At 43.3% G+C, this 23,471-nt stretch overlaps 2 protein-coding genes across 9 annotated transcripts in view; both read left to right on the forward strand.

Annotated features, from left to right (window-relative positions):
• Positions 1–19,885, forward strand: part of TPM3 (tropomyosin 3) — a 27,288-nt gene extending 7,403 nt beyond the window's left edge. Inside the window, exons 3-10 of one of the 8 annotated variants that reach the window (XM_024748191.1) lie at positions 4,394–4,527; positions 6,212–6,329; positions 6,449–6,519; positions 7,791–7,866; positions 8,657–8,719; positions 8,898–8,967; positions 9,923–10,001; positions 10,741–10,932. In XM_024748191.1, the coding sequence (XP_024603959.1) occupies positions 4,394–4,527; positions 6,212–6,329; positions 6,449–6,519; positions 7,791–7,866; positions 8,657–8,719; positions 8,898–8,967; positions 9,923–10,001; positions 10,741–10,744 (615 nt within the window). In that variant the 3' untranslated portion in view covers positions 10,745–10,932. Of the gene's footprint in view, positions 1–4,393; positions 4,528–6,211; positions 6,330–6,448; positions 6,520–7,162; positions 7,239–7,790; positions 7,867–8,656; positions 8,720–8,897; positions 8,968–9,922; positions 10,006–10,740; positions 10,933–18,531 lie in introns of those variants that run through there. The other 7 variants (XM_024748190.1, XM_024748193.1, XM_024748186.1 and 4 more) reach the window with 7 other exon arrangements.
• A 144-nt stretch (positions 19,886–20,029) lies between these two features.
• NUP210L (nucleoporin 210 like) overlaps positions 20,030–23,471 on the forward strand; it is an 81,387-nt gene continuing 77,945 nt past the window's right edge. Inside the window, exons 1-2 of the mRNA XM_024748185.1 lie at positions 20,030–21,155; positions 22,666–22,802. Of these exons, the coding sequence (XP_024603953.1) occupies positions 20,959–21,155; positions 22,666–22,802 (334 nt within the window). The 5' untranslated portion in view covers positions 20,030–20,958. The remainder of the gene's footprint in view (positions 21,156–22,665; positions 22,803–23,471) is intronic.

Below are 23,471 nucleotides of genomic sequence, written 5' to 3' on the forward strand. Positions count from 1 at the left end.
CTGGCTGCTCCTTCAGGGAGTGGCTGAGAATTAATGTTTTGGGGGGAAAAGGGGGAAAACAGCTGCCCTCCAGGTTAATACTTAAAGATTGTTAGAATAGTCATTTATTTTTATAACTGGGCATGGAAATGCTGGGAGCTTGTCTTTCTCAGTCACCCATTTCTCAGTGGATATTTTCTCCGTTCATTATGCCCGTAACTTCTAATTATCAATTCAAGTAAGATGGACTGGCTGGGTGACTCTTTACGACTAGCGACAGCTTCTCATCTCCTTTGTTCTGGAGACCAGATCCCCTTAAAGGGGAAGACAGGGATGGCCTGAAGGAACTAGCCATGTGTTGAGCTCCAGAATCAGGCTCAAAGTATAGGCATACTAGGAATAGTTCTAGGATAGATGATGTTGTCCCCCCAGCAACAGCCCCCAGGATTTTGTTTTCCCCCTAGGATCCTCACCCACTGCCCCCAGGATTTGGTAATTTTTCTTGCAGGAAAATTTAACTCCTTTTTGCCCCATCCTTGGTGACTCTACGGTAATAGGCAGCAGAGGGAGCAGCTTCAGATGTTTCTTAAGCTTCTCCCTCAGAGCCTGCCAAATTTGCTTATTGAGCTGAGTGAGGTCTAGTGAGAAAGCCCTCAGATGGGGAAGTAGTGTTAAAGATTTATGAAACCGGTATCTTCTACTCCCTAGCTTGAGGGAGCCTAATCTTTCGACTTTCTGCTCTAGTGAACTTTGAATTCCTCCTGAGGAGACACCTGTGGGAAGGGAGGGGAGTGGTGCTTGAACTGTCTGTTATCCTCTTAGGGCATTCTGGAATGTGGGTTTTGCAGGCTCCTCCCTCCTGGAGCTGGAAGCTCTGCACTCCCTGATGGTATCGCATGCTGTTAGTGGGATTGTCACTTAATTCCTTTTCTGGTTGCTTTGTGTGAACATCCAACCCTTGTTGGGAAGCTGGATGAGTCCAAAGCAGAGACCGAGTTCTGGCATACATCTGTCTTTTCTGCTCTTGGCCTGGAGATTGACCTTTTATAATGTAGCACCTTGTCAAATCCACTTTTGATTTTGAATCTCCTTTGCACTTTTTGCGAAACTGAAACAGACTGCAACATAATATTTAAATGCAGTGTTTTTCCTTTTCTCTGTGTGTGTGTGTGTTGTGGTAAAAATACACAATGGTAAGTATTTACCATTTTAACCGTTTTTAAGTGTACAGTTCACCTTATTTGTTAATACCTGTCTCCTAACTTCCGCGGGTGTTTCTCTCTCTGTCTCTTTTTTTTCCTGGTGTAAAAAATTTAGGAATACTACTGAGGGAGTGAGTGGGCTTTGACTAGCAGTTTCGGTTGTGGCCTTATTCCCAAATTCCTAATCTGCAGGGGGTGGGTGGCCGTGGTTAGAATGTCTGGCTGTTGGTGTGGCTCTCTCCTGTTCATAGGGTCTGGTGGAGTAAGCAACTGGCTTTATCACCTTTCTTTGGTTTAGGTTTGCTTTCCCACTGAGTACCTTTCTCTTACCTTCATACTAGAGCACATACTCATAGGGGAGAGCCAAATAGCCCTTTGCTCTGAGTGCCTCTGCTTAGACTCCACCTTTGTTTACTCTGGGACAGATAACTCTGCTTCCTTCCTTCCAACTTTCCTGCCCCTTGATGAAATTTAAAGTCCCCAAGGACACAGTATCTCCCTGGGTAGATATGTTTGTGAACACAGTGAACTGGGGCAGTCCATTACTCACAGGGCTCAATCCTAACTTTTTCATTACTCTTTTGCTTTGAATTTCATCTGTGGCTTTTGTCTAAAAAGAGAAACCCCAGAGTGGCAGAATGCCAGATATAGGCTAATCCCCTTCTGTCCTTGGCCCTGATCTGCCTCTGAACACCAGTCCCCTGTCCGTTTCTTGCCTTGACGGGTATAGTGTGCTTGGGGAATCTCTTCAGTGTGGAGGATGGTAGCATTTAAACCAAACTCATTTCATAGCTGAAGCTGTAGTCAGCCATCTTCTGATATGACTGAATCTCTGCTGTGTTCCCCTCTCCGGCCTTGGGATTTTTGCTTCTTGGGTGATGGAGAATCCTATTATTACCTGAAGGAAGGACCTCACAGTGTACCTCCAAGCTGGGCAGAGGTGGGCAAGCTGAAAGATCAAAACCACATCTAGGCGTGCTAAACCTAGGGTGACAGAAGAGCGTGTAAAGTTAATGTTTCCCAGGGCCATGTTTCCCATTCTCATCTGCAGAAGCTAGTCCCACTCAGTCTCTTGGTACCACTTGATTGACCTGAAAGGGATAGGCATTGTGCATAGGTTCTGGCTGGAAGGAAAAGTCAGGTAGGTGTCTTCCCTTGTTCCTTTAAACATTAAACAGATCTTGATTTTGCAAGCTTTTGTTTCATTGTAAAGAAAACTGATCCTCTGTGGGAGGAGAAAAAAGAGGATAGTGACTGCCCTCCTCCCTTCCCTCCCCACCAGGGTCTCCAAAGCTTTTGCTGGGACTCCCATCCTGGGTTCTGTTTTTGGTACAGGCTTGTTCAATGTGCGCATGCTCTAGTTAGGGCATCAAGATGTGTTTTCTCCTCCTCCCTTTTCAGCCTTGCGAAGAATTCTATTGTAAATGCTGATTTGTGGGAGAAACTGCCCGAGCCAGCTTGTTGTCATGGAAACTGTACACCCCCGCCCCCATAGCCTGTTATCTTTACTTCATTTGGGTAACTTCTGGTGAGCTGGGTGGGGACATAGATTTCATGAGCTTCCTTCAAATCTGGGTTTGATGTCGTTCCCTTTTTTTTTTTTTTTTTTCCTTTAGTTCTAGGCATCTGAAGGGAGCCAGGTGGGATAAATCATTGTACTGGCAGTGTTGCATAGTTCTTGGCTGATAGGCAGACTCGCTCTCATAATCTTGACCTGTCAGCCTTTTTGAGCTTGTGACGCGAAATGTGTGTTGTCTTAGGGTGCATCTGGTTTCCTGAGACAGGACCAGAGAATACTTGTCTTTGTGTTATTTTGAATACAGACACAAATGGTTTCTTAGTAATTTCAGCTTATATAGATGTCTTGATTTTCTTTTCCTGTAGGTCAGTGGTTATATAGCCCCAGCCCCTGCAGTGCCTCGAATCTCCCATGTTTGTATTTGGAAATTTTTGTGCCAAATTACCTGATTCTTAACAGGAGTGTTTTGGGCTATATCCCTTCCCATAGGGGCTGGTGGCCCAGATTATTTCTCTAGCTACCCCCACCCCTGACTGCCAGGAGGAAATCAGGGTAATAGAATTCAGGCACAATCTGGGCTGTAGAAGAGAGATCGTGTTTACCAAGCACTTGGATAAGCATCTGAACTGGGGAGTGTGCAGAGCAGATTAAATTCTTGTGCAGTTGTGGCGGTCAGTGTACTTGCCACCAGTAAAGGTCTGGGGAGGGGAAAGGCAGTCAGAGGAGGGAAGATTTTCTACCAGTAGAATTCATGCACATGCAGCTGCCTTCTTCTTTCCTTGTTTCTTATTCCATTGCCAAGGAGGAGGTATGGGATTACTTGGACTCTAGCCTGTGCTTTATTGTGGGGTGGAGGCCAGGGAGAGGATTGTCATGCCGTACTGGAGGGTTAGGCTAAAGGGATGACTTGAGGAATAGAAAGGAGTCACAATTCAGAAATTTGGAGGGTTGGTGGTGGGCATGAAGGAAACATTCTCTTCTAACCCCCAGTTTTTTTGGTAATGCCATCAGAGCAGATAATTTTAGCCAGAAAAAGCTCCTTGTAGCCAACTTTTAAAAGGTGGGAGGAGGGGGCAAGTTGAAAGGGTAGGAGGTAGGTATCCCAATATTCCATCCTTTTGCTTTCTCTGTTCTGGAAGGTTCTTCTGGAAAACATTATTCTTTTAGCTAATCATCCTCCTGGTGTTAGGGTAAGCTGATCAGAGGTTTAACAACTTGAGTTAAGCAACAAATTAATAGATAATCCAAGATTCCCTCTTTAAGAAACCTTTCTTATTTTTCCACTTTATGTGACACTTATGAGAAAGCTGCTGCAGAGTGAGATACACCTTTAAGCCAGAGCTCAGGCAGAAGGACCCCTTTACTGGCTACCTTTTCTGACACTAGCGTGTTCAGGAATTTGAACTGGTATTAACTGACACTGGGCTGGGCAAGGAGCTGAGTTTTAAAAACACTTTTCCTGTGGAACAAATGGGAATTCGTTGATGGGAAAGGGAGGAAAATACATGTAATATTATAGAATATAAAATCATGTCTGCTAGGTCTTATGTGCATCTGAGTTAAGTCACGTTCTACCCTGCAAGGCTCTGGCTTCCTCATGGTGGTAGTCAACCCCAATCTTAGTGTCATAATTAGTTCAGTTTCTTTTCACCATGCCTCTGCTTCCTTTTCCCATTCTTTCATTTAAACACAGGCTGAGGCTGAGGTGGCCTCCTTGAACCGTAGGATCCAACTGGTTGAAGAAGAGCTGGACCGCGCTCAAGAGCGCCTGGCCACTGCCCTGCAAAAGCTGGAGGAAGCTGAGAAAGCTGCTGATGAGAGTGAGAGGTGTGTAGAGGGGCCTGATGAAGTGTGGATTTCAAAAGAAGTTCATAATGGCGCTGATCAAACAGGTTTCTTATAAACCCGTTTTTTAAAACTGTAACCTATTTTTATAGGATCTTCTTTCCTTCTGCATATTCTCTCCTTATGAAGACCGACAGAGTAGGGGTTACCTGGACCTGTGACCCTTTTATAATTGGTGTTTCTCTATAAATTGACCTAATAATCCTTAAATGGGGTCACCAGGATGACCTCCGCTTAGATAGCACCCACCCATAGCAGTTCTCAAAGTGAGGTTCCAGACCAGCAGCACCTGGGAACTTGGTAGAAACTCAAATCCTCAGTAGCCCCTACCCCTCATCTACGAATCAGAGACTCTAGAGGTGGAGCCCAGCAATCAGTGTTTTAATAAGCTCTCAACCCTGGCTGCACTGTTGGAATCATGGGAGTGTGTGGTGGGGATCTTTGGGGAGTTTAAAAAATATATCAGGGACTTCCCTGGTGGCGCAGTGGTTAAGAATCCGCCTGCCAATGCAAGGCACATGGGTTTGAGCCCTGGTCCGGGAAGATCCCACATGCCATGGAGCAACTAAGCCTATGCACCACAACTACTGAGCCTGTGCTGTAGAGGCCGCGAGCCACAACTGTTGAGCCCGCATGCCACAACTACTGAAGTCCGTATGCCTAGGGCCTGTGCTCCGCAACAAGAGAAGCCACCGCCATGAGAAGCCCGCGCACCGCAACTAGAGAAAGCCCTCGTGTACCAACGAAGACCCAACGCAGCCATAAATAAATAAATTTATTTTATATATATATAATCTCTCAGAATGCCTGGGTCCCATCCCAGATCAGTTAGAATCCATTGCAAAAGAGATCTGGGCATTAATGTTTTTAAAGCTCCTCCAATAATTTTTTTGGGGGTGGGGGGGCCGCGCTGAGAGGCTTGCAGGATCTCAGTTCCCCAACCAGGAATTGAACCTGGGCCCCGGCAGTGAAAGCCTGGAATTCTAACCACTAGGCCACCAGGGAACTCCCTCCTCCAATAATTTTAATATGTGCCCAGGGTTGAGAACCACAGTCCTTGAACCAACTCATTTTTTGTCGAAAATAGCCAATTGGCTCCTTGTCACGTGTGAGTTAAATGAGAACAAAGGTGTGTGATGACTTGGATGGGATCAAACTAAGACTTTCAGAATTAAAAATACCCTGTTGGGAGTACATTAACGCAGTGCAGCTGTGAAAATAAATAAGACAGTTATGTGTGTACTATTACAGAGTAGTGTCCAAAGTATAGAAAGAGGAAAACCAGTTGCAGAGCAGTGTGTAGTATGATTCCTTTGGGGTGTGGGGAAATGGAGATGAGGTTTTTGGCATATGAAACATTTCTGGAAGGATTATGAATTAAGAGATTACTTCTGATGAGCAGGACTAGAATTAGGGAGGCTTACTTTTTGCTTTATGCTAGACTACACACTTAAATATTTAGTTTTTTAATAAGTGTATTATTTTAATAAGAAAGTTTTAAACAAAATAATTAAACTAAGGTCGGAGGGTGCTATGGAAATTCTTTTTGAGTGACAAGCAGAGAGGAATGGGCTTTAAAAGGCGCAATTCTGGGTCCCTTGGAGTTGAGTTGATGACAGGCTCCCCAAGCTGTCAGTGCCACATTTGTCCGTATTGTTTCTGGCAGAGGTATGAAGGTTATTGAAAACCGAGCCTTAAAAGATGAAGAAAAAATGGAACTCCAGGAAATCCAACTCAAAGAAGCTAAGCACATTGCAGAAGAGGCAGATAGGAAGTATGAAGAGGTAAGACGCTTTTAGCTTGTCCCTCTCTCTTCAGCGATATTGGGCTTCTGAAAAGAATCATAAGAGGGAAATGGCTCCTTCTTTGCTTCACTGAGCTGTACCTGTGTCTTGTCCTGTAGGTGGCTCGTAAGTTGGTGATTATTGAGGGAGACTTGGAACGCACAGAGGAGCGAGCTGAGCTGGCAGAGTCGTGAGTATCTTGCTCCCCAAATCTTGCCATACCATTCTGTTCCTTCCCCTTTGGCTTGGGCACTAATGTGAATAAACTAGCATTCTTTCAACCTTGTTAAACAGGACCTAGAGTGTGGGAGTCATCTAGAATGCTTTTTTTTTTTTTTTTTTTTTTTAGCCTTAAGAATGGCTTTGGGCTTTCTTACTCTCTTAACTAGTGACAAGTGACAAATGAGTCTTCTTCATTGAGAAAAAAATGAAACCTAAAAAAATGGTGAACTGTTAACCGGCACGCCCAACTGGGTTCTGCTTCTCCTTGAGGCATTGAAGTTGCTGTGCCGACTTAAGATCTGTCTCTGTTTTTACCACTTTGCCAGGCTGCTGGGGAACTTTAGGGCAAAGGCAGACATGACCTGCTCCCCTGTTGGCACCTTCTGGGCCTTGTTTAACAAAGTCCGTGCTGATGCATATTTATTTGTGCTTCCCTTGCATTCCCCTCTCCTAGACGTGACATGTCATGACCATGGTGATGTTTTCTTCCCATTTTTTGATTTTTTAATTTTTTTTCCCATTTTGCTGCTTGTTTCCTTGCTGTGTTCCTTTTTGACCTTTCTCCCTCCCCACAACCTGGCTTGTGCGATCCCTGTGACTATCACTAACAGCCGTTGCCGAGAGATGGATGAGCAGATCAGACTGATGGACCAGAACCTGAAGTGTCTGAGTGCTGCCGAAGAAAAGGTACTAACCATTGAACCCACAGAGAGGTTATACATATGGTGTGGTTTTGTTTGGTTTTGTTTTGTTTTGCAGCTGCCTCCCCTCCACTGGTTGATTTGTTGAGTGCTTTTTCATCTCTTCATGGAATGCTCCATTCCTCTCCACTTAACTTGGCATCTTTCATCTCTTCTTTCCTAATTGCTTCACTGCCTCTCCACAGGGTCTCACCTTCCCTTGGGTGATTTTGGGGACTATTTGGGTTGGGCATCCGTTCCCACCTCCACCCCAGGTAGCAGTTATGATTTGTTCCTGGTAGTGATTTCTGTCTAGTGTTTTCTTTATTAGTATCCAAACATTCTGAGTCCCAGCCCAGGAGGGTCCAGCTCCTGATATATTCTATGGTAGAGGGAGGAGGGTTGATGCTTGCTCAGATTACCTGGGAACTTCTCTTTTCCCCAGTGTGCCTTCCAACTCTCTCTACATATAGGTACAATTCATGTCTGTGTGTCTCTCTCCTTTTTTTTTATTCTCTCCTTCCCCTTTCCTTTCCTGCGGTATTTAAAATATTCACAGTAAGTGTTCTGAGCTGGAGGAGGAGCTGAAGAATGTCACCAACAACCTCAAGTCTCTTGAGGCTCAGGCGGAGAAGGTAGGGGCTGGTTTGTAAAAGTGACAGGCTTTGGGGCCTGGGCCCAGCCCTGCCCTTGATGAAAGACTGGAGAAACCCATTCCTTATATAATCCAGTGAGAAGTATCCACCTACTCTCTCCAGATTCTGGGTTTAATGCTAATTCCTGTGCACTTTGATTGCTGTAGTTAAAATGACTTCTTGGTCTCAGGTGACTGGGGTCATGTTCTCCTCTGGCTGATACTGCTATGCTGACAGAAGGGGACAACAAATAGTATCAGATCTGAGACCTAATGAGCAATCAAGACAGATGACTTGTCTTTATATTCTTGTGGGACTCTTTCAGCCATGTGGCGTCTGGGTGTCACCACACCCACTAGTTAACCTGGAGGCAGGAAGAATACCTTCCTGGGTTGATCTGAATAAGATCAAAGCTTAGGTCCATTTAAAAAATAAAGGGCCTGGGGACTTCTGTGGTGGCCTGGTGGTTAAGACTCCATGCTCCCAATTCCGGGGGCACAGGTTCGATCCCTGGTCGGGGAACTAAGATTCTGCATGCCACTCTGCCAAAAATAAAAAAAATTTAAAAATAAATAAAGGTCCTGGAGGATTCTGAGGGTATCATGGCTCTAAGGACATTGATTTATGGATTTTAAGGACTGTTGTCCCAAAACGGCCTTGCTCTTTCTCATGGATCATTCAGCACATTAAATCCAAGAGGATGTTCAGTGTAAAAGTAAATGTCAGGAGGAGGGGTATTGTCTGTGTGAGTAATTTCTATTCTGAAATGTTTATTCTACTTCTCTTACAGTACTCTCTAAAAGAAGACAAATATGAGGAAGAGATAAAGATTCTTACTGATAAACTCAAGGAGGTGAGCTGAGGGGATTATAAGGAAGGACCCAAAACATTTAGAGGCATGTAAGGCATTAATGTAGACTTAGACTAGCTGGCTTTGGTTCTGAAAGGTATAGAAGTAGAAGGTGGAAGAAGTAGAGATCCTTCTCTGTCTTACTCATCTCTGATTCTGACTGATTTCATGTTTCTCCCAGGCAGAGACCCGTGCTGAGTTTGCTGAGAGATCGGTAGCCAAGCTGGAAAAGACAATTGATGATTTGGAAGGTATGGAGCCTGGGTGAGGGATTAAAATAAAGAAATCTAGAGGATGACCTTGCCCTTTGACCGTTAGCCTCTTCCCCTGTACACCAAAGGGAGTTGGTAATGACTTGGCATGCATCCTACGCCCTGCCCTGTGCCACAGCTAGGTGAAGTGGGTCAAATCCTGGAAGTGGATTTTTACACTTACTCTTCCTGTAATAAGACTTTACCTAATATTCTGGAATTTGCATCCTTCCCTTGGAGGAGACTGGTAATAGCATGTACCTCCATGTCACCCCATGGCTACTTTTGGCAATCTTGTTCATCACTCAAGTTGTGGGGGACCTCACCAAGAGATGCAGCAGTGGAATGACCACTTCTCAGAGCTGACCAATGCCAGGGGCTTTCTAAAAATTCCTGCCCCCATAATTTGGCAACTGCATCTACCCTAACAAGGGAAAGTTTGTACTTTGCTCTGAGAACTCTGAGATATGCTCCTTTGGTACACTCTGGGTAGCAGGATATTCTTTGGGAGAGTTTTGCGGAGGCAACCTGTAGAGCAAAGGGGCCAACAATATTGGTCACGATGGGTAGGTAAAGAAGAAGTGTCTGAATGTTAATGTGTATTTTCTCCTTTTTCTATGTTAAATTCAGCATTATCACTGCTAAGAATTGGGTTAACTGGGTGGGAGTGGTATCCTCTTGAGTGCCTTTGGTGATTGGAATTTCTAGTCATGACTATGCCCAGGTTCTCAACCTTTACTGCAGTTGATTAGAGGCGTCAAGAAGTCCCGTTGGTCCTGGGGACAGTGGATCTGAAAATGGCCAGTCATGGCAACCAGGATAGATGTTTTCCTAACTGTGGGATTAGACCCATGGTCACACTTTCCCTAATTTCTAATGATTCCCTCTCTTCATCTGCTTCTGATACCTTTTATCTGTCCCCTCATTCCTCCCTGTGGTTCCTGTGCCTGTCCAGATGAGCTCTATGCCCAGAAACTGAAGTACAAGGCCATTAGCGAGGAGCTGGACCACGCCCTCAATGACATGACCTCTATGTAACTATCTGACAGCAGAGTGGGGCTGGGACCTTGGCTTGTGGGTGGGTGGGGGTGTAGGCTGTGCATAGTGTGCTCTGGTTTTGTCTTCTGAAAACTAGAATCTCCACTCTTATCTTTAAAACACTGGTGCTGGTTACTTGTTGGCAAAAGCTGGGGAGGCATTTAATCCTGGATCAGTGGTAGCACCCTGATCTACATGTAATTTTTGTATTTTTTGTTCATAGTCCCTTCATTATGACACCAGGATTTTTCTATCTGTTTCTCAAATTTAGTCTCAGAAGGGCTACTGATGAAGATAGAATCATGTCATCATATAATTTAAGGAACTAGGGCCCAGAGAGCCAGTGACTTGGGCCCTAGCGTCTTACAACAAAACTCAGACTTCATGGGTGTATATGATGCCTGATATTAAAGTTTAGGGGAAACACCCATGATTGGAAATACCAAATTCACCTAAAAATCGAGCTGAGTCCCAGAGCAAGCCAGGTAGTAAAAAGCACCAAAATGAGTTGTTGGGGACTTTATCTGTTTGCTGTGGATCCCTGATCCTTGATGCTAATCTGCCTTTTTCCCACTAACCCTGAAAAGAAGCCAAATAACTCAGGCTGTAGTGTCTGGCTCTCTTTTATCGTTCCTACTGCCACCTCTTCCTTTTTCTCCTCTTCCTGTCTCCCAGATTGCTGTCTAGATTGATGCTAGTCCTTCTCACCTAGAGTCTCCTTACTTTTTCACACAGATAATTATCACCGTTTCTGCTCTGTTCTGGATCTGCCCCCTTTCCTCGGGGAACCCAACGCCCCACTCTCGCTCTGGATTCCATTTGGGTCAGCCTGGCTGACCCCCAAGGCATTAGGATGGGCGGGGGGACCACAAAGCAACTTATGTATTCTCTTCCACCCCTCACCCCAAATTAAAATGTTAAGCTGCCGGAAGCCTCATGCCACCCTGCATTTGTGTCATTGACAAAGCTGCTGCTGTCCCTAAAAAGGAGCCTTGGGGGTGTAATGTGGGGAGCAGCTATTGTAGGCTCTCCCTCCTCTGACTTATATAATCAAAGCCACTTTTGTGTGTGTCTATTTTTTCTTGACATTTAAATTCAACTGATCTGAATCTATCAGAGTGGTGGACTAGGAGAAGTTCCTTAGAATAGGAGCTCTAGTCTTACACTGAAGCTGAATAAGATCATCTAAGTCCTTTACTTCCAGGTTCTTAAATCATCCCTTCTGGAATGTTTGTCTTCTCTTTAGGTTCTCCTCCTTTGAGAGACCACAGAAGTACCTCCCAATATATATTCTGTACCGTTTTACCAGTGGTTCAACTGGTGCATCCTTGGAATACCCAATGAACCCAAATATGTTACCACTAAAATTGACTAATTATATTATCCCAAGTCATAGAAAATACGTAATAGGTAGAATTTCCAGCAGTTTTATGTTTTCTTTAAACCTTTCTTACATACTTGAGGCTCACTACCATTTGCCTGCTAGTATGTGCTACCGGGATATAAGACAAGTGATAAATGACTGTTACTGGAAAAATAAAAATCATGCATATTTCAAATATTATACACAAGGTAGTAATTTATTACATGCATAAATATGGTTAATTACTTCTAGTAAGATTGTTCCTAGTTTATGTTGTAGAATTAAATATCAACCTTTTGGAAATTCCTATGCTAATTTACACAGCAGAGATAGTTGAATCTGGGTAGTGTAGTCATCGGTTGTACTTATCTAAGCACCTAAGTATTGTTCACTTAGTATTTCAGTTTCTCAGTGGAGTGTATATTTAAAACTTGCCTTTCTTTTAAACAGATACAGCCAGGTAGAGAGGTTTTCCCTACTTTAAAACTTTGGGTCTCATCAAATTCAGGTTTCTTTCTGTCTATACCATTTCTTTTTGCCACACAGCCTTTGTGATTAAGGTGCAGGTTAAGTTATTGTTAATTTAGGCACAGGGTATTAAGGTGGGGACAGAAATAACCAAAGACGGAGGCATCATCCCTACTCTCAGGTTGCTCAGAATCCAGTAGGAGAGAGAACATATGTATAAAACTAAAGATGATGTGTGATATGTGCCCCAAATAATGAAGTTTTGTGGGAGTTCAGAGACGGGGAAGAGGTTGATTGCAGTGGAGATGATTAAGAAAGTCTCATGATAGGAGGCACATAAAAGGTACTCAATAAACATGTTAAAATTTTCCTCTTCATTTTTATTGGATTCCAAAAGATTGGATTTTGACAACCAGAATCTGGTTGAAGGAAAGTGGATATTGAGTATCTTCATTAAAGAGAAGCAAAAGAATAAAGGCATAGAGTTGGGAAGGACACCAGAGCTATAACCATTTAGTTACAGTAGGGAACAGGTATGTGCTGTATCAGGCTGGGGAGTTTTAATTTTGTAGGTAATGGGGGTGCCACTGGAGATTTTGAACAAGGATATGTTCTGAGTAGCATATAAGAAGAGTTAATTTGGCAACTACTAATATGTTAGAAGAGCAGATTATCAAAGTGATCCATTAAGACAATGATTCCCAAATTTCATTCATTTGCATACCACTTTTTTTTTTTTTTGCGGTACGCGGGCCTCTCACTGTTGCGGCCTCTCCCGTTGTGGAGCACAGGCTCCGGACTTGCAGGCTCAGCGGCCGTGGCTCACGGGCCTAGCCGCTCCGCGGCATGTGGGATCTTCCCGGACTGGGGCACGAACCCGTGTCCCCTGCATCGGCAGGCGGACTCTCAACCACTGCGCCACCAGGGAAGCCCTGCATACCACTTTTGATGGCTTTTGCCATATTCACATGCAGCCTACATTATTTTTTTAATTTACTTCTTTTCAGATTTGTTCTTATGCTACAAAATTCTAATTTGAAATCAAAAGTTTTGACATGTGCTAGTGTTTTTTTCTAATGCATATTAAAATAATACAGCTGATACATTTTTTTTAAGTTCACAAATGTATACTGTCTGCAGTTTTCTCACATATCACTAGCAGTGACTGTAGCACACTTTAGGAAATACTGGGTTAGGTTGTTGCAGTTTCCCAGAGATAATAATATGAACTATAGTAGTGGTAGTAGGGGATGGTGCTAAACCTGGGCATTGTGAAGGGCCTGGTCACTAAATGCAAGAAGGAAGTGTCAAGGATGACTGACTTGGAGCCTAGGAAAATGGTAGTATTAAAGGTGTAGAGAGGTCACGTGGTCTTGGTTTGGGGAGGCATGGGAAAGTAGAGAAGAAAATAAGTCTGAAAAACTGGCAGGTATCCAAGATGAAAACAAAATCCTAAGACTTGAGGGGGAGAAATTGATATGAGAGGTTTAGGAATCCATGAGGTTGGCAGGCAGTTTAGGCCATGGAAGTAAATTTGAACCCTAAAAGACAATTGCAAATATAAAAAGAAAAACATAGGCAGAGGAAAATCTGTGTAGAGGATGAAGCCAAGTGGAATTGGTTGGAGGGTTAGAAGGAGAACGAGTAACTTTGATACTTTAAAAACTTCAAGGCTGGGTGATTTCCAGTGATTCTCAACTTCAGATATAGAAGGAAGATAACTGAAAATAGGACATTGTCACTGATGTTTTATTAATCTGAGGGTATATACTGGACATTAAGGACAAGGAGAGGAGCCATATTTCAAGGAAGAGAAGAGTGAATTGGTGGAAAGAAAATAAAGGCACGAAGTATAGTCTATAGTCTATACAAAGTCCAATAGAACTTTTGGCAGTGATTTCCAGTATAGTAGCCACTAGCCACATGTGGCTGTTGAACACTCAGTGTGGCCCAGAAGCTAAATTCTCATTTTATTTACTCTTAGTTCATCTAGATTTAATTAGCCACATGTGGCTAATGGCTGCTGCATTCATTGGATAGTACAATTCTAGATGTTTTAGTATATAGGCAGAAGGAGTTGACTTTGGTACAGAGAAAGGCTTCTTACAAAGGAAAGAAGAGAGAGTAGAGATTAGAAGAAAAATGAGGTGTTATACTTTGGTAGCTCCTGTCTTTCCCCATGGCATGAGTCGTGTGAGCAAGGATAGAGACCAAGAAGCCAGGGTAGCAGAGTGAAATTTGCAATACTGTACCATGATAAATTCACTCTTTTGTTTAATGCTTTGTATCCTTATAGAAACCATCCTATGTTACTGGACAGGACTAGCTGTGGAAATGGGGTGAAGCATCATTGGTAATCTCAGAGCAAAGTGCTTCATCTCTTAACTTTCTCTCCTCATCTTAATTTCTAAGAAAGAACCACAGGCTGTTGTATTGGAGTCCATTCTTCCCTTCCTCATTACCGTTGTTGGGATGAGGAATAAAACAAAATGTGATTGGACCCCAAGTTACCTGATGGGTGGAACTGACCTGTTATGTTAGGCAACCTTGTCTTAGTCACACCCAGTTTCTTCCATTCACATATTGAATACTCCTTAGCCTTAATATGAGGGGGGAGTTTTAAAAAAACATAAAAGAGCAAAATCTGTTTTTTCTACCTCATTCTTTGAACTTTGAGGCTTTAAAACTGATAGAGTTCCCTTTACCCCAAGCACCCGCATCCTTTTTCCTTTTCCTGTTACAGAATGAAATTGACCTGATTCAGACCAGTGAAGGATGTGTAGCATCCATGGGATTATTCCCTGAAAGGAAAATCAGATCAAATGGGGATTCTCTGGCTTGTTTTTTTGTTTGTTTGTTTCATTTACTCTTATCAGGGAACCAAGAACTTTAATGAACTAGTGTCTGGTCCTGAATTTTTAGTTACTAGAAATAACAGAGTTAGAAACCTTACTTATTACTAAGTTCAAGGTGAGAGAACAACCACATTTATCTTTCTGACCTTCTGCAATTCTTAAGGAACTATAAGTTCTGGGATTTAATTAGGCAATAAAATGCTCCCACTTCTTCTCTGTCTCTTTATTTCTTCCCTAAGTGGAACAAAACCCTCATTGAACTGGCTGTTTTTAGGGATATGATCCTGATAGCACCCTTCTTTCCCAAGAAGGATGTGGGAGTCACACTGACTAACTTGGATATAGATGCTATGGATCAGTCAGGTTGCATATGGTCTTTATATGTAATATAACACCAGAAAGTTCAAGAAATGAGAGTTCAACATAATTTGAACCCCTGCTGTTTGTCAGAGTTGCCCCAGTGAATATGACAGGTTGAATCCCAGGCCTCATGGACTAGTATAGACTAGTACAGTGTTTCTCAATGATGAACTTTAGTCCTTTAAGCCAGGATAATTCTGGGATATACAGAACAATCCTATTTATTGCTGTCCCCTGCCCAATAAATATCTGTAGGGCCCTCCAGTTACTGTGACAATTACACATTTCTAAATTCCCCTCTAGCGGAGGGGAGGGGCAGTATTCCTCCTATTGAGATACTGGTTTAGTGGGAAGTGCAATTTTAAAAATTCCCTCCAATTCTGCCCCTTAATACGACTCTTTTTTGGTTATTCCACCCAGGATCTTTTTGTACATATATGCTTTCTGTTTTGATTGGGTACACAGAGTGACAAGTATTATTGGGAACATACTGGCCCCCAGCTTCCAGGTGGAACTGGGAAAACCTCAGCCCAGAAGGCAAGGTACCTGAGCAGTGCCCACAGTCAGCCCACAGCTGCAAGGCAGAAAAGTCTTTTTCATATTGAAGTCCTGAGACCATTTTGAAACAGACTGTAAAACAGAGAGAGACTTGTTTATGAACACGAGAGGCTGACATTAGGAGTACATCAGGAAGATCCATCTCCAGTTGCCATTACCTCTGTGTTGGTCACATGGATTTGGATTCTCTCTACCTCCTCTTTTTTATTTATTAAAAAAATTTTTTTTTCTTGTGATGAGAACTCTTAGGATGACTTTCTTAACACCTTTCATGTATAACATACAGCAGTATTAATTATATTATGTTGTACATTTCATCCCAGGTACTTCTTTATCTTATAACTGGAAGTTTATACCTTTTGACTACCTTCATCCCATTCCCCCTCCCCCCACTTCCCACCTCTGGTAACCACAACTCTGATCCCTTTTCTATGGCTTTGTTTGTTGAAGTATAATTGACCTACAACACTACGTTAGTTCCTGGTGCACAACATAGTGATTTGATATTTCTATGCATTACAAAACGATCACCACTCTACACCTCTTTAAGATGTGCTCCAAGTAGAAAATCCAGATAAAGCCAGGGGATTTGAGCGCTTAATTACTTGTATCAGGAATGCTTCTGGTTATAAGAAACATCTTAATAGCAGCTTAAATAAATATGGGATTTATTTTTCTCTCATAATAAAAAGTCTTGATTTGAGCAACTGTGGCCTGATATAGTTGGGATTTCTGTGATTCTCACGGCCCTTTCTTTTAAGGTTGAAGTTTGCAACTCTAGTCATCACATCCATGTTCAAGGCAAGAAAGAAAGCTAAAGTTTTTCTGGAAGCCCCTGACAGACTACCCCCTACATCTCATTGGCCAAAACTGGATCACATGATCCCCCCAAGCTGCCAATGAGGCTGGAGAAACAGGATAGTCTTGATTGGCTTGTACCAGTAATTCACCTTACCTGGGGCTGGCTGGACACACTGTTGGCTCGGACAGGTTTGGGGTTCTTTTAGAAAAGGTGAAGTTGGGTTTTGATTCGCTGTGCCACTATGATGGGCCTGTCACCCAACACCTACAACAAGAAGCATTAGAAAGTACAGGATTGAGTGAGTGTAGGGATATTTATCCCAGTCTCCCATTCATAATACTGTACTGAATGCTTTTACAGAAAAATGTTCAACCATTCACTCTGGTTCCTTACAGACCCCGATTATTATAAATGTATTTCTTATAAGCCAGGTGTATTCCTTCCTTTGCCGTGTTTCACTTGTCTCAGTTTCTCAACCCAGCGAATAAATACGGTGAAGGAGATACTTTTCTCCCTCAGAATGTCATTCTTTCAACTTGTCAGTCTGCATTTTTTATTTTATTCCTCTGTTGGTCTTTCCACCAACTGACCTAATCCTCCTCGCATCCATCCTGCCTTACAGATACATGTTATGTATACCAGGTAGTTAAAAGTCTCAAAATTTACTTCTGGTACTCTACTAACCTTCCCTTTTTCTCTTTCTCCTCCTCTTTTTCCTCTCCTTCTCTTGTTTTCTCTCCTCTCCATTGCTGCTGCAGAGCGTCTCTACAGCCAACTTGAGCGAAACCGCCTGCTTTCTAATGAGCTGAAGCTAACGCTGCATGATCTGTGTGACTGATGGGCAGGGCTCACTGATGCCCATTAAACCGAGCTTACGGCTCACACCACTGACCTGGACCCCAGCAAAAAGCTGATTGTCTTTTAAAAGTTATTATTTTGCCCTAAGCAAATTTCTTTTTAGTTGGGACAGTTAGAATAGTGTCGACTTCCTAACTGCACTGTAAAGTGGGAACAGTTAAGATTAATACTGCCTTTCTGTCCCTTTTCAAGAGATTGTGGGTGATGAAGGGAGGGACCTGAGAGATAGTGAGAAAACCTGGGAGAGTTTTCTGTTTTCCACCTTTACTTGCTGCTTTTTCACTTGTGCACTGACTGTAGGATATGTTCCCTTGCATGGATGTTTTCTAACAATAAAAGGACTGACTTGACAAGATGTTGTAACTGCTTCGTCTGCAGGCCCAGGGATGGGCCCTTCTGACCGGGTAGAAAAAAGGGAAGGGAAAGAAAGGGGTGTGGGATATGAATAGGTCTGCGTTGCCATCCCCTTTTCTGAGTTGAAGGGTATTTTCCCCACCTCCCTAGAGCAGTGAGTGGTTTACTTGCTGGGAAGCTTTGATTCTCCGTGATGTTCAGCTGCTGGTTTTCTTCCTGACATTTTTCCTCTTGCTGCTTTTTCCTGGTATTATGTTTAATTGTAAGTAACTATGTCACAGGCTAGTTCTGAAGAATAGCTCTGCAAAAATCTGTTAAAGGTTTGCTTACAAGGATGTTTTGTAGTATTCTTGACTTTGTTTTCTTTTGAGATTCTCTGACTTAGCTATGGGGGTTCTTTTATTTATCCCACTAGTTATTCCTTTCCTCTCTACTTGTTAAGGAAAGCCTGTAGTGCATGAGGATCCTCCTGTACTCTTTTCAAGTTGAGGTTCTGCTGTTTCTACTGGTAGAAATATGCCCATCCTTGTTCTCAATGTGTCAAGCTCCAGCGAGCTATTTCGAGTAGGTGTTGTCCTGTGGGCAGAGACTAGAAGAGTGGATGGCTGGTGTTTAAGGCCACCTCCTTCAGTGACTGAAAGCTGAAAGCCTTGGTTGGGTGTGGGGAGGAGAGGAAATGACTGATAAGGTCCCCAGCTCCCTCCCCCAGAAGTACAGCAACACCTGTAACTTCAGTAGGCAAGCCTGAGGCCCTGCAAAACCGAGTGATGCAATAGCTCACTTCTATGGCTGAGAAGGCAGCTGCTTTATTAGTCTGCAGTTTCTCTGCAACAGGAGCAATTCTCAGAGTGGGTAGACCTTGAAATTTACTTCTAGTTTTTATAACGTCTCTCCTTTACCCCCATTAGATAAACTGAAATGCACCAAAGAGGAGCACCTCTGTACACAAAGGATGCTGGACCAGACTCTGCTTGACCTGAATGAGATGTAGAGCACCCCAGTCCCATCCTGCCGCTGCTCCTCCCTCTGACCCGACTCCGCTGAGGCCAGCCTGCCCGAAGCTGACCTTTAAACTGAGGGCTGACCTTTAACTGGAAGGCTGCTTTCTCCTTTCGCCACCTCTCCCACCCCCACCCCTGTGTCCTTTTCGCCAAACTGTCTCTGCCTCTCCCCAGAGATTCCATTTGGGCTAGAGGCTGAGCACCTTTGGGAACAACGTTTAAGGGAATGTGAGCACAATGCTAAGTGTCTTTAAAAGCATGTTGTGATGTACACATTTTGTAATTACCTTTTCTGTTGTTGTTGACGTAGCAGCCATTTGTAAAACATTCCAGATAATTCCATAGTTCTGAAGCAGCAGTCTAATCCCTTTTTCACTTTTGGAAGGTAACTTTTCAGCTTAATGCATATTGCCCTCTCCGTAGAGGAGGGGAAAAGGTATGGGCCTGCCTTACAGAGAGCCAAACAGCCCAGAGGACTCCGTTTTGGGAAACCTTATTGCTCTGTAAAAAGTACCCGCCAAACTAGAAAGGTGATTCCAGAAGGAGTTAGCCAAAAAAAAAAAAAAAAAAGGCGCTGTTCAGGTTTTCAGCTTTACGGTATCTTTGGGCAACTTTTTTCCCACCAGAAGTGACCAGATGAAATCAAGATGGTGAGACCTCTGAGACCAAATCCTTGTCCCAGCTCTCCCCTGTTCCTAGCCGCTCACAGAATGGATCATGTGCCCCTTATTTTGAGGCGACCACTTATTTGCTCTCCCGCCTCCTTGAAAGAAAGGAAAGAAAATTATGTTTTACCACTGATTTAGCCATATGAAACTCATCTCATCACCCTTTTCTGGGTCTGAAGCTGCTGTCTCTAATAAAAGTGCCATCTCATTGTGCATTGTATCAGTTAGTGCTGGATAAATCTTGAATAGCTTATGTACAAAATTGTTTTTAAATTTTATATTATTTTGAAACTTTGCTTCTTTGGGGTTGGGGCACACTGGTCACCCCATCTGGCTGTGACAGCCCTCTACAGTCTGGGCTGGCAGTGTGCTGATCTTTTAATGTTTCTTTCCCTACCCAATCCCCCCTTTTTGGTGAGGTTTCAGTGAGGTCAGTTAGGTGTGCATCCTACAGCTTAATTGGCTTAAAATGTACTCCCCTTTGGTGTGGTCTCTTTGGGGGCCGATTGGGAGAAAGAAAAAACAATAGTGTAACTGTTTTGATACTGAACATTGATAAATGTCTTTTTGAAATAAAGAACCAGTCCCTCCAACCCTCAGAGGTGCTTGCTTTTATTTCCTAATCCAAATGGGCTTTCTACACAGGAGCTATGAAGTTTGGGTAAAAATCAGACCTTTGTGGGTGGAAGCAACAGGATTTGATGTAGAGCACACATTTTGGAAGGTGACCAAAACTGGGGTCAGAACTCAGCTCTCAGATCCCTAGTTGTGTATTCTGATGTCAGTCATTTAGTTTCATTATCTGTAAAATAAAGATAATATGTATTGTTAGGGTAAATGTGAAGATTAGAAATATTTATGTGCTGGACCTTAACACTGGCGTCTTCAGGGTGAGCTATACATTTCCTTTATAACTGTATTGATTCTTATAAATCTGGATTTATTAGGCTCTGCTCCCTAAACAATTTCAACAATATATGACACGGATTACGTACTCCTATACATTTGTGGTTTTAGTAAACCGTCCTGAGACAGGCTTCGAGCTGATACTCTGTTGGATATTTGGAGAAAACAAGTTAATTTAACAAGAGGTGCTCTCAGAGTATTTGCTTAACAGACAGGCAGCGTGAGTGGATAGCTTTCTAAGCTGCCTGTGAGACGCCAGTGCCTGGCATTTTCTGCACTCTGGCCTTGAGGCTGGACATGAAACGGACTTCCTAGTAAAAATGACAGCTTCCTTGACAAAGTCCAGCTGTTTATCCTAGAGACTGGAACATTTTTTCCGTTTATATGTATGGGCCGATGCTGACTGGAAATTATTGCCAAAAAAAGGGGGGGGCAGGGAGTTGCTCTAGGAGCCAAACGTAGTAGGCAACAGAAGGAGAAATTTAGCTGTGAGAGACTATTTTTTTAGACTGCTCTGCTTGTTCTTTACTATTAAAAAAATCTGCCACTCAATATTTAAGAAAGTAGCCCTTTAAGTGCGTAGCTGGGTATGTGCCTTAAAGTTTCCATAACGGCTTGCTGGAGCGCTTCATAAAAACATTCCCATAATTCCCCGCAGAACGAAGGCCCGCCTCCTGATGACGTCACGCCTGCGGATTGGCTGACGGTGGGGCTGAGGGCGCGGCTGTAGTTGAGCGGGAACCGAGAGCTGGCGGTTGCCATGAAGGCTGTTGGATCACCCGGGCCCCGAAGCGACGGGCTGTTCTGCTTGCCTCTGCAGTGCCTCCTGTTGCTGCTTCTCTTTTTGCTTGGAACCCTGGCCAACAAACTTAACGTGCCACAGGTGTTATTGCCCTTTGGCCGGGAGCCAGGCCGGGTTCCTTTCCTGCTGGAGGCGCAGCGGGGCTGCTACACTTGGTGAGGGGTGGAGGGTCACGAGGGTATGCACCCCCAACGCCACCCAGGAAGAATGGGAGGGGTTCCTCAACTGGAGACGCCACAGGAATGCTTTGCGGTCACTCTGGCCTGAAGAACCCCTTGCCCGTAGGGGCTGGGAGTGGGGTGTCAGTGGGAGTGCAGTGGCCAGCCCTTCTGAAGTGGCCTGTCCTCGTGTGGGATGTCTTCAGCTTATGTGTGGGGCCTTATATGAGCAGTTAGGGTGTGAGACTGGCCTTCTTATTGTGTGTTGGAAGGGGTAGTCACTGTGTGAACAGCTGTCAGAGCGCAAGGAAGCCCTGTGTTGGAGGCCTCAGGCATTGATGGCTACCCAATGCGAAGAACTTTCAGTGTAAACAGCTAGAGAGGAAGTTCCCAAGGTGTGAGGAAATTTATTGAGGGGCTAGAGAGGCTTAGGTTGTGAGTTCTCTACAAACTAAATAAGGTGGGGTTTTCAGTGTAAAAACACAACGAATTATTGCATACTTAACTAAGCACTTTGCATGTGTTAACTCATTCGGTTTTTACAGTCTTATGAAGTAGTATTATTCCCATTTTAAAGATGAATGAATCGAGGCATAGACACCATGAAGTATAAACTTCTTGTAATATGAGAAGATGTATTTTGGGTGGAGATGAGATCTGCCTGTAATATTATGTTTCCCCCCTTATATGAGAGTACTCTCAAAGTGTACACTCAACTTTGGGGGAATCAACTCTGGGGGGATGACTTTCTGACTGGGGGTGGAAAGACATGATTTTCTGGTGTGAGAGGACCCAAACATAGGTGGTGTGGTTTCCTAAGGTGTGAGGGAACCTAACGGAAGTGGGTTCCAAAGTATCAGAGAGCTCACCCTAACTGGAGTAGATTTCCCTTTACTATCACTTATGAGAAGCACTAAGGTTTGTCCAGAGTGTAAGAAGTTCACCTCACATTTTATGAGGAAGTACAAGGGAATCAGGCTTATATGATGATCCAGTGTGATTTATTTCCTGACTGAGGATGATGGAAGGCATGAATCTAGCATTGAAAGCCATTCCTTCCATCCATCTAAAAATATTAATGATTTTTTAAATTGTATTTTGAGTTGGACTCACACCTCATAATTTGGGCAACATTTCCACCTTAGAAAGCAGCAGCCCAATTTCTAGGATCAGAGGAAATTCATTCCTCAGAGTGTGAGAAGCCAGGTCTCTCATTTTTGGAAAAACAACATCAATCCTATTTTTACATACTGAGGGAAGAAAGTAAAAATCTTATTTTAAATATTGAGGGAGGAATGTAACTTGGCACAAGGGATCACTGGAAAATGTTCTGATCAGCCTCTCCCACTTAAATCTTGTGTCCCTAAGCAATGTTTCTATTTTAAAGAATCATTTAAATACACCTGGTAGTATGTAACATGGAAAAGCTATAGGAATCTATGTTATACCAAAAGTTAATTTTAACCCACATTCTTATTTCATACTCTTAAGTATTTTATTCTGGCAGGCATTCCACCCATCATGATGCAGTAACTGTTGAGCCTTTATATGAAAATGGCACCTTATGTTCCCAAAAAGCTGTGCTCATTGCTGAATCTACCCAACCAATACGCCTCAGCAGTATTATTCTTGCTCGAGAGATAGGTATGTTGAGACAAAACACACTATGTAACAGTTCATCAAGAATAGAATAATCTGATATCTTTTATAGATGGTTAACAGAGACGGTGTTGGCTTCAAATGATAAGAGGTAGAAAAAAGGATTCCTGCAATTTTGACATCCTATTCTGTGATTTTTTTTCTTTTTTTTTTGGTACATCCAGCCCCTGGCATGGTGCCTGATACAGAGTGGAAACTGGTTGTTTGAATCAGTGGTGAAAGGAAGGAACTATTTATCAGAGCTAGCTTGGGTGTTAAGGTCTGAGGTTGGTCTTGAGTGAGGCAAAAGGCAGTATAAAAACTAGTACTTCTCAAAGTGTCATCTATGAATCTAGCATCTGCATCATAAGCATCACCTGGGAGCTTGTTAGAAATGTAAATTCTCGGCCCCACCTTAGATCTGCTGTATCAGAATCTCTGGAGTGAACCCAGGGATCTGTATTTTGAACAAGCTCTCCAGGTGATTCTCATACAGACTAAAGTTTGGGAAGCACTGCACTAGTTTATTTTAGACCAGAGCAGCTTAAGAAATGCTATTTGTGGGACTTCCCTGGTGGCACAGTGGTTGGGAATCCGCCTGCCAATGCAGGGGACATAGGTTCAAGCCCTGCTCCGGGAAGATCCACACATGCTGCGGAGCAACTAAGCCCGTGG

This window comes from Neophocaena asiaeorientalis, unplaced genomic scaffold, assembly GCF_003031525.2.
Source record: "Neophocaena asiaeorientalis asiaeorientalis breed wild unplaced genomic scaffold, Neophocaena_asiaeorientalis_V1.1 scaffold76, whole genome shotgun sequence".
Lineage (NCBI taxonomy): Eukaryota > Metazoa > Chordata > Mammalia > Artiodactyla > Phocoenidae > Neophocaena > Neophocaena asiaeorientalis.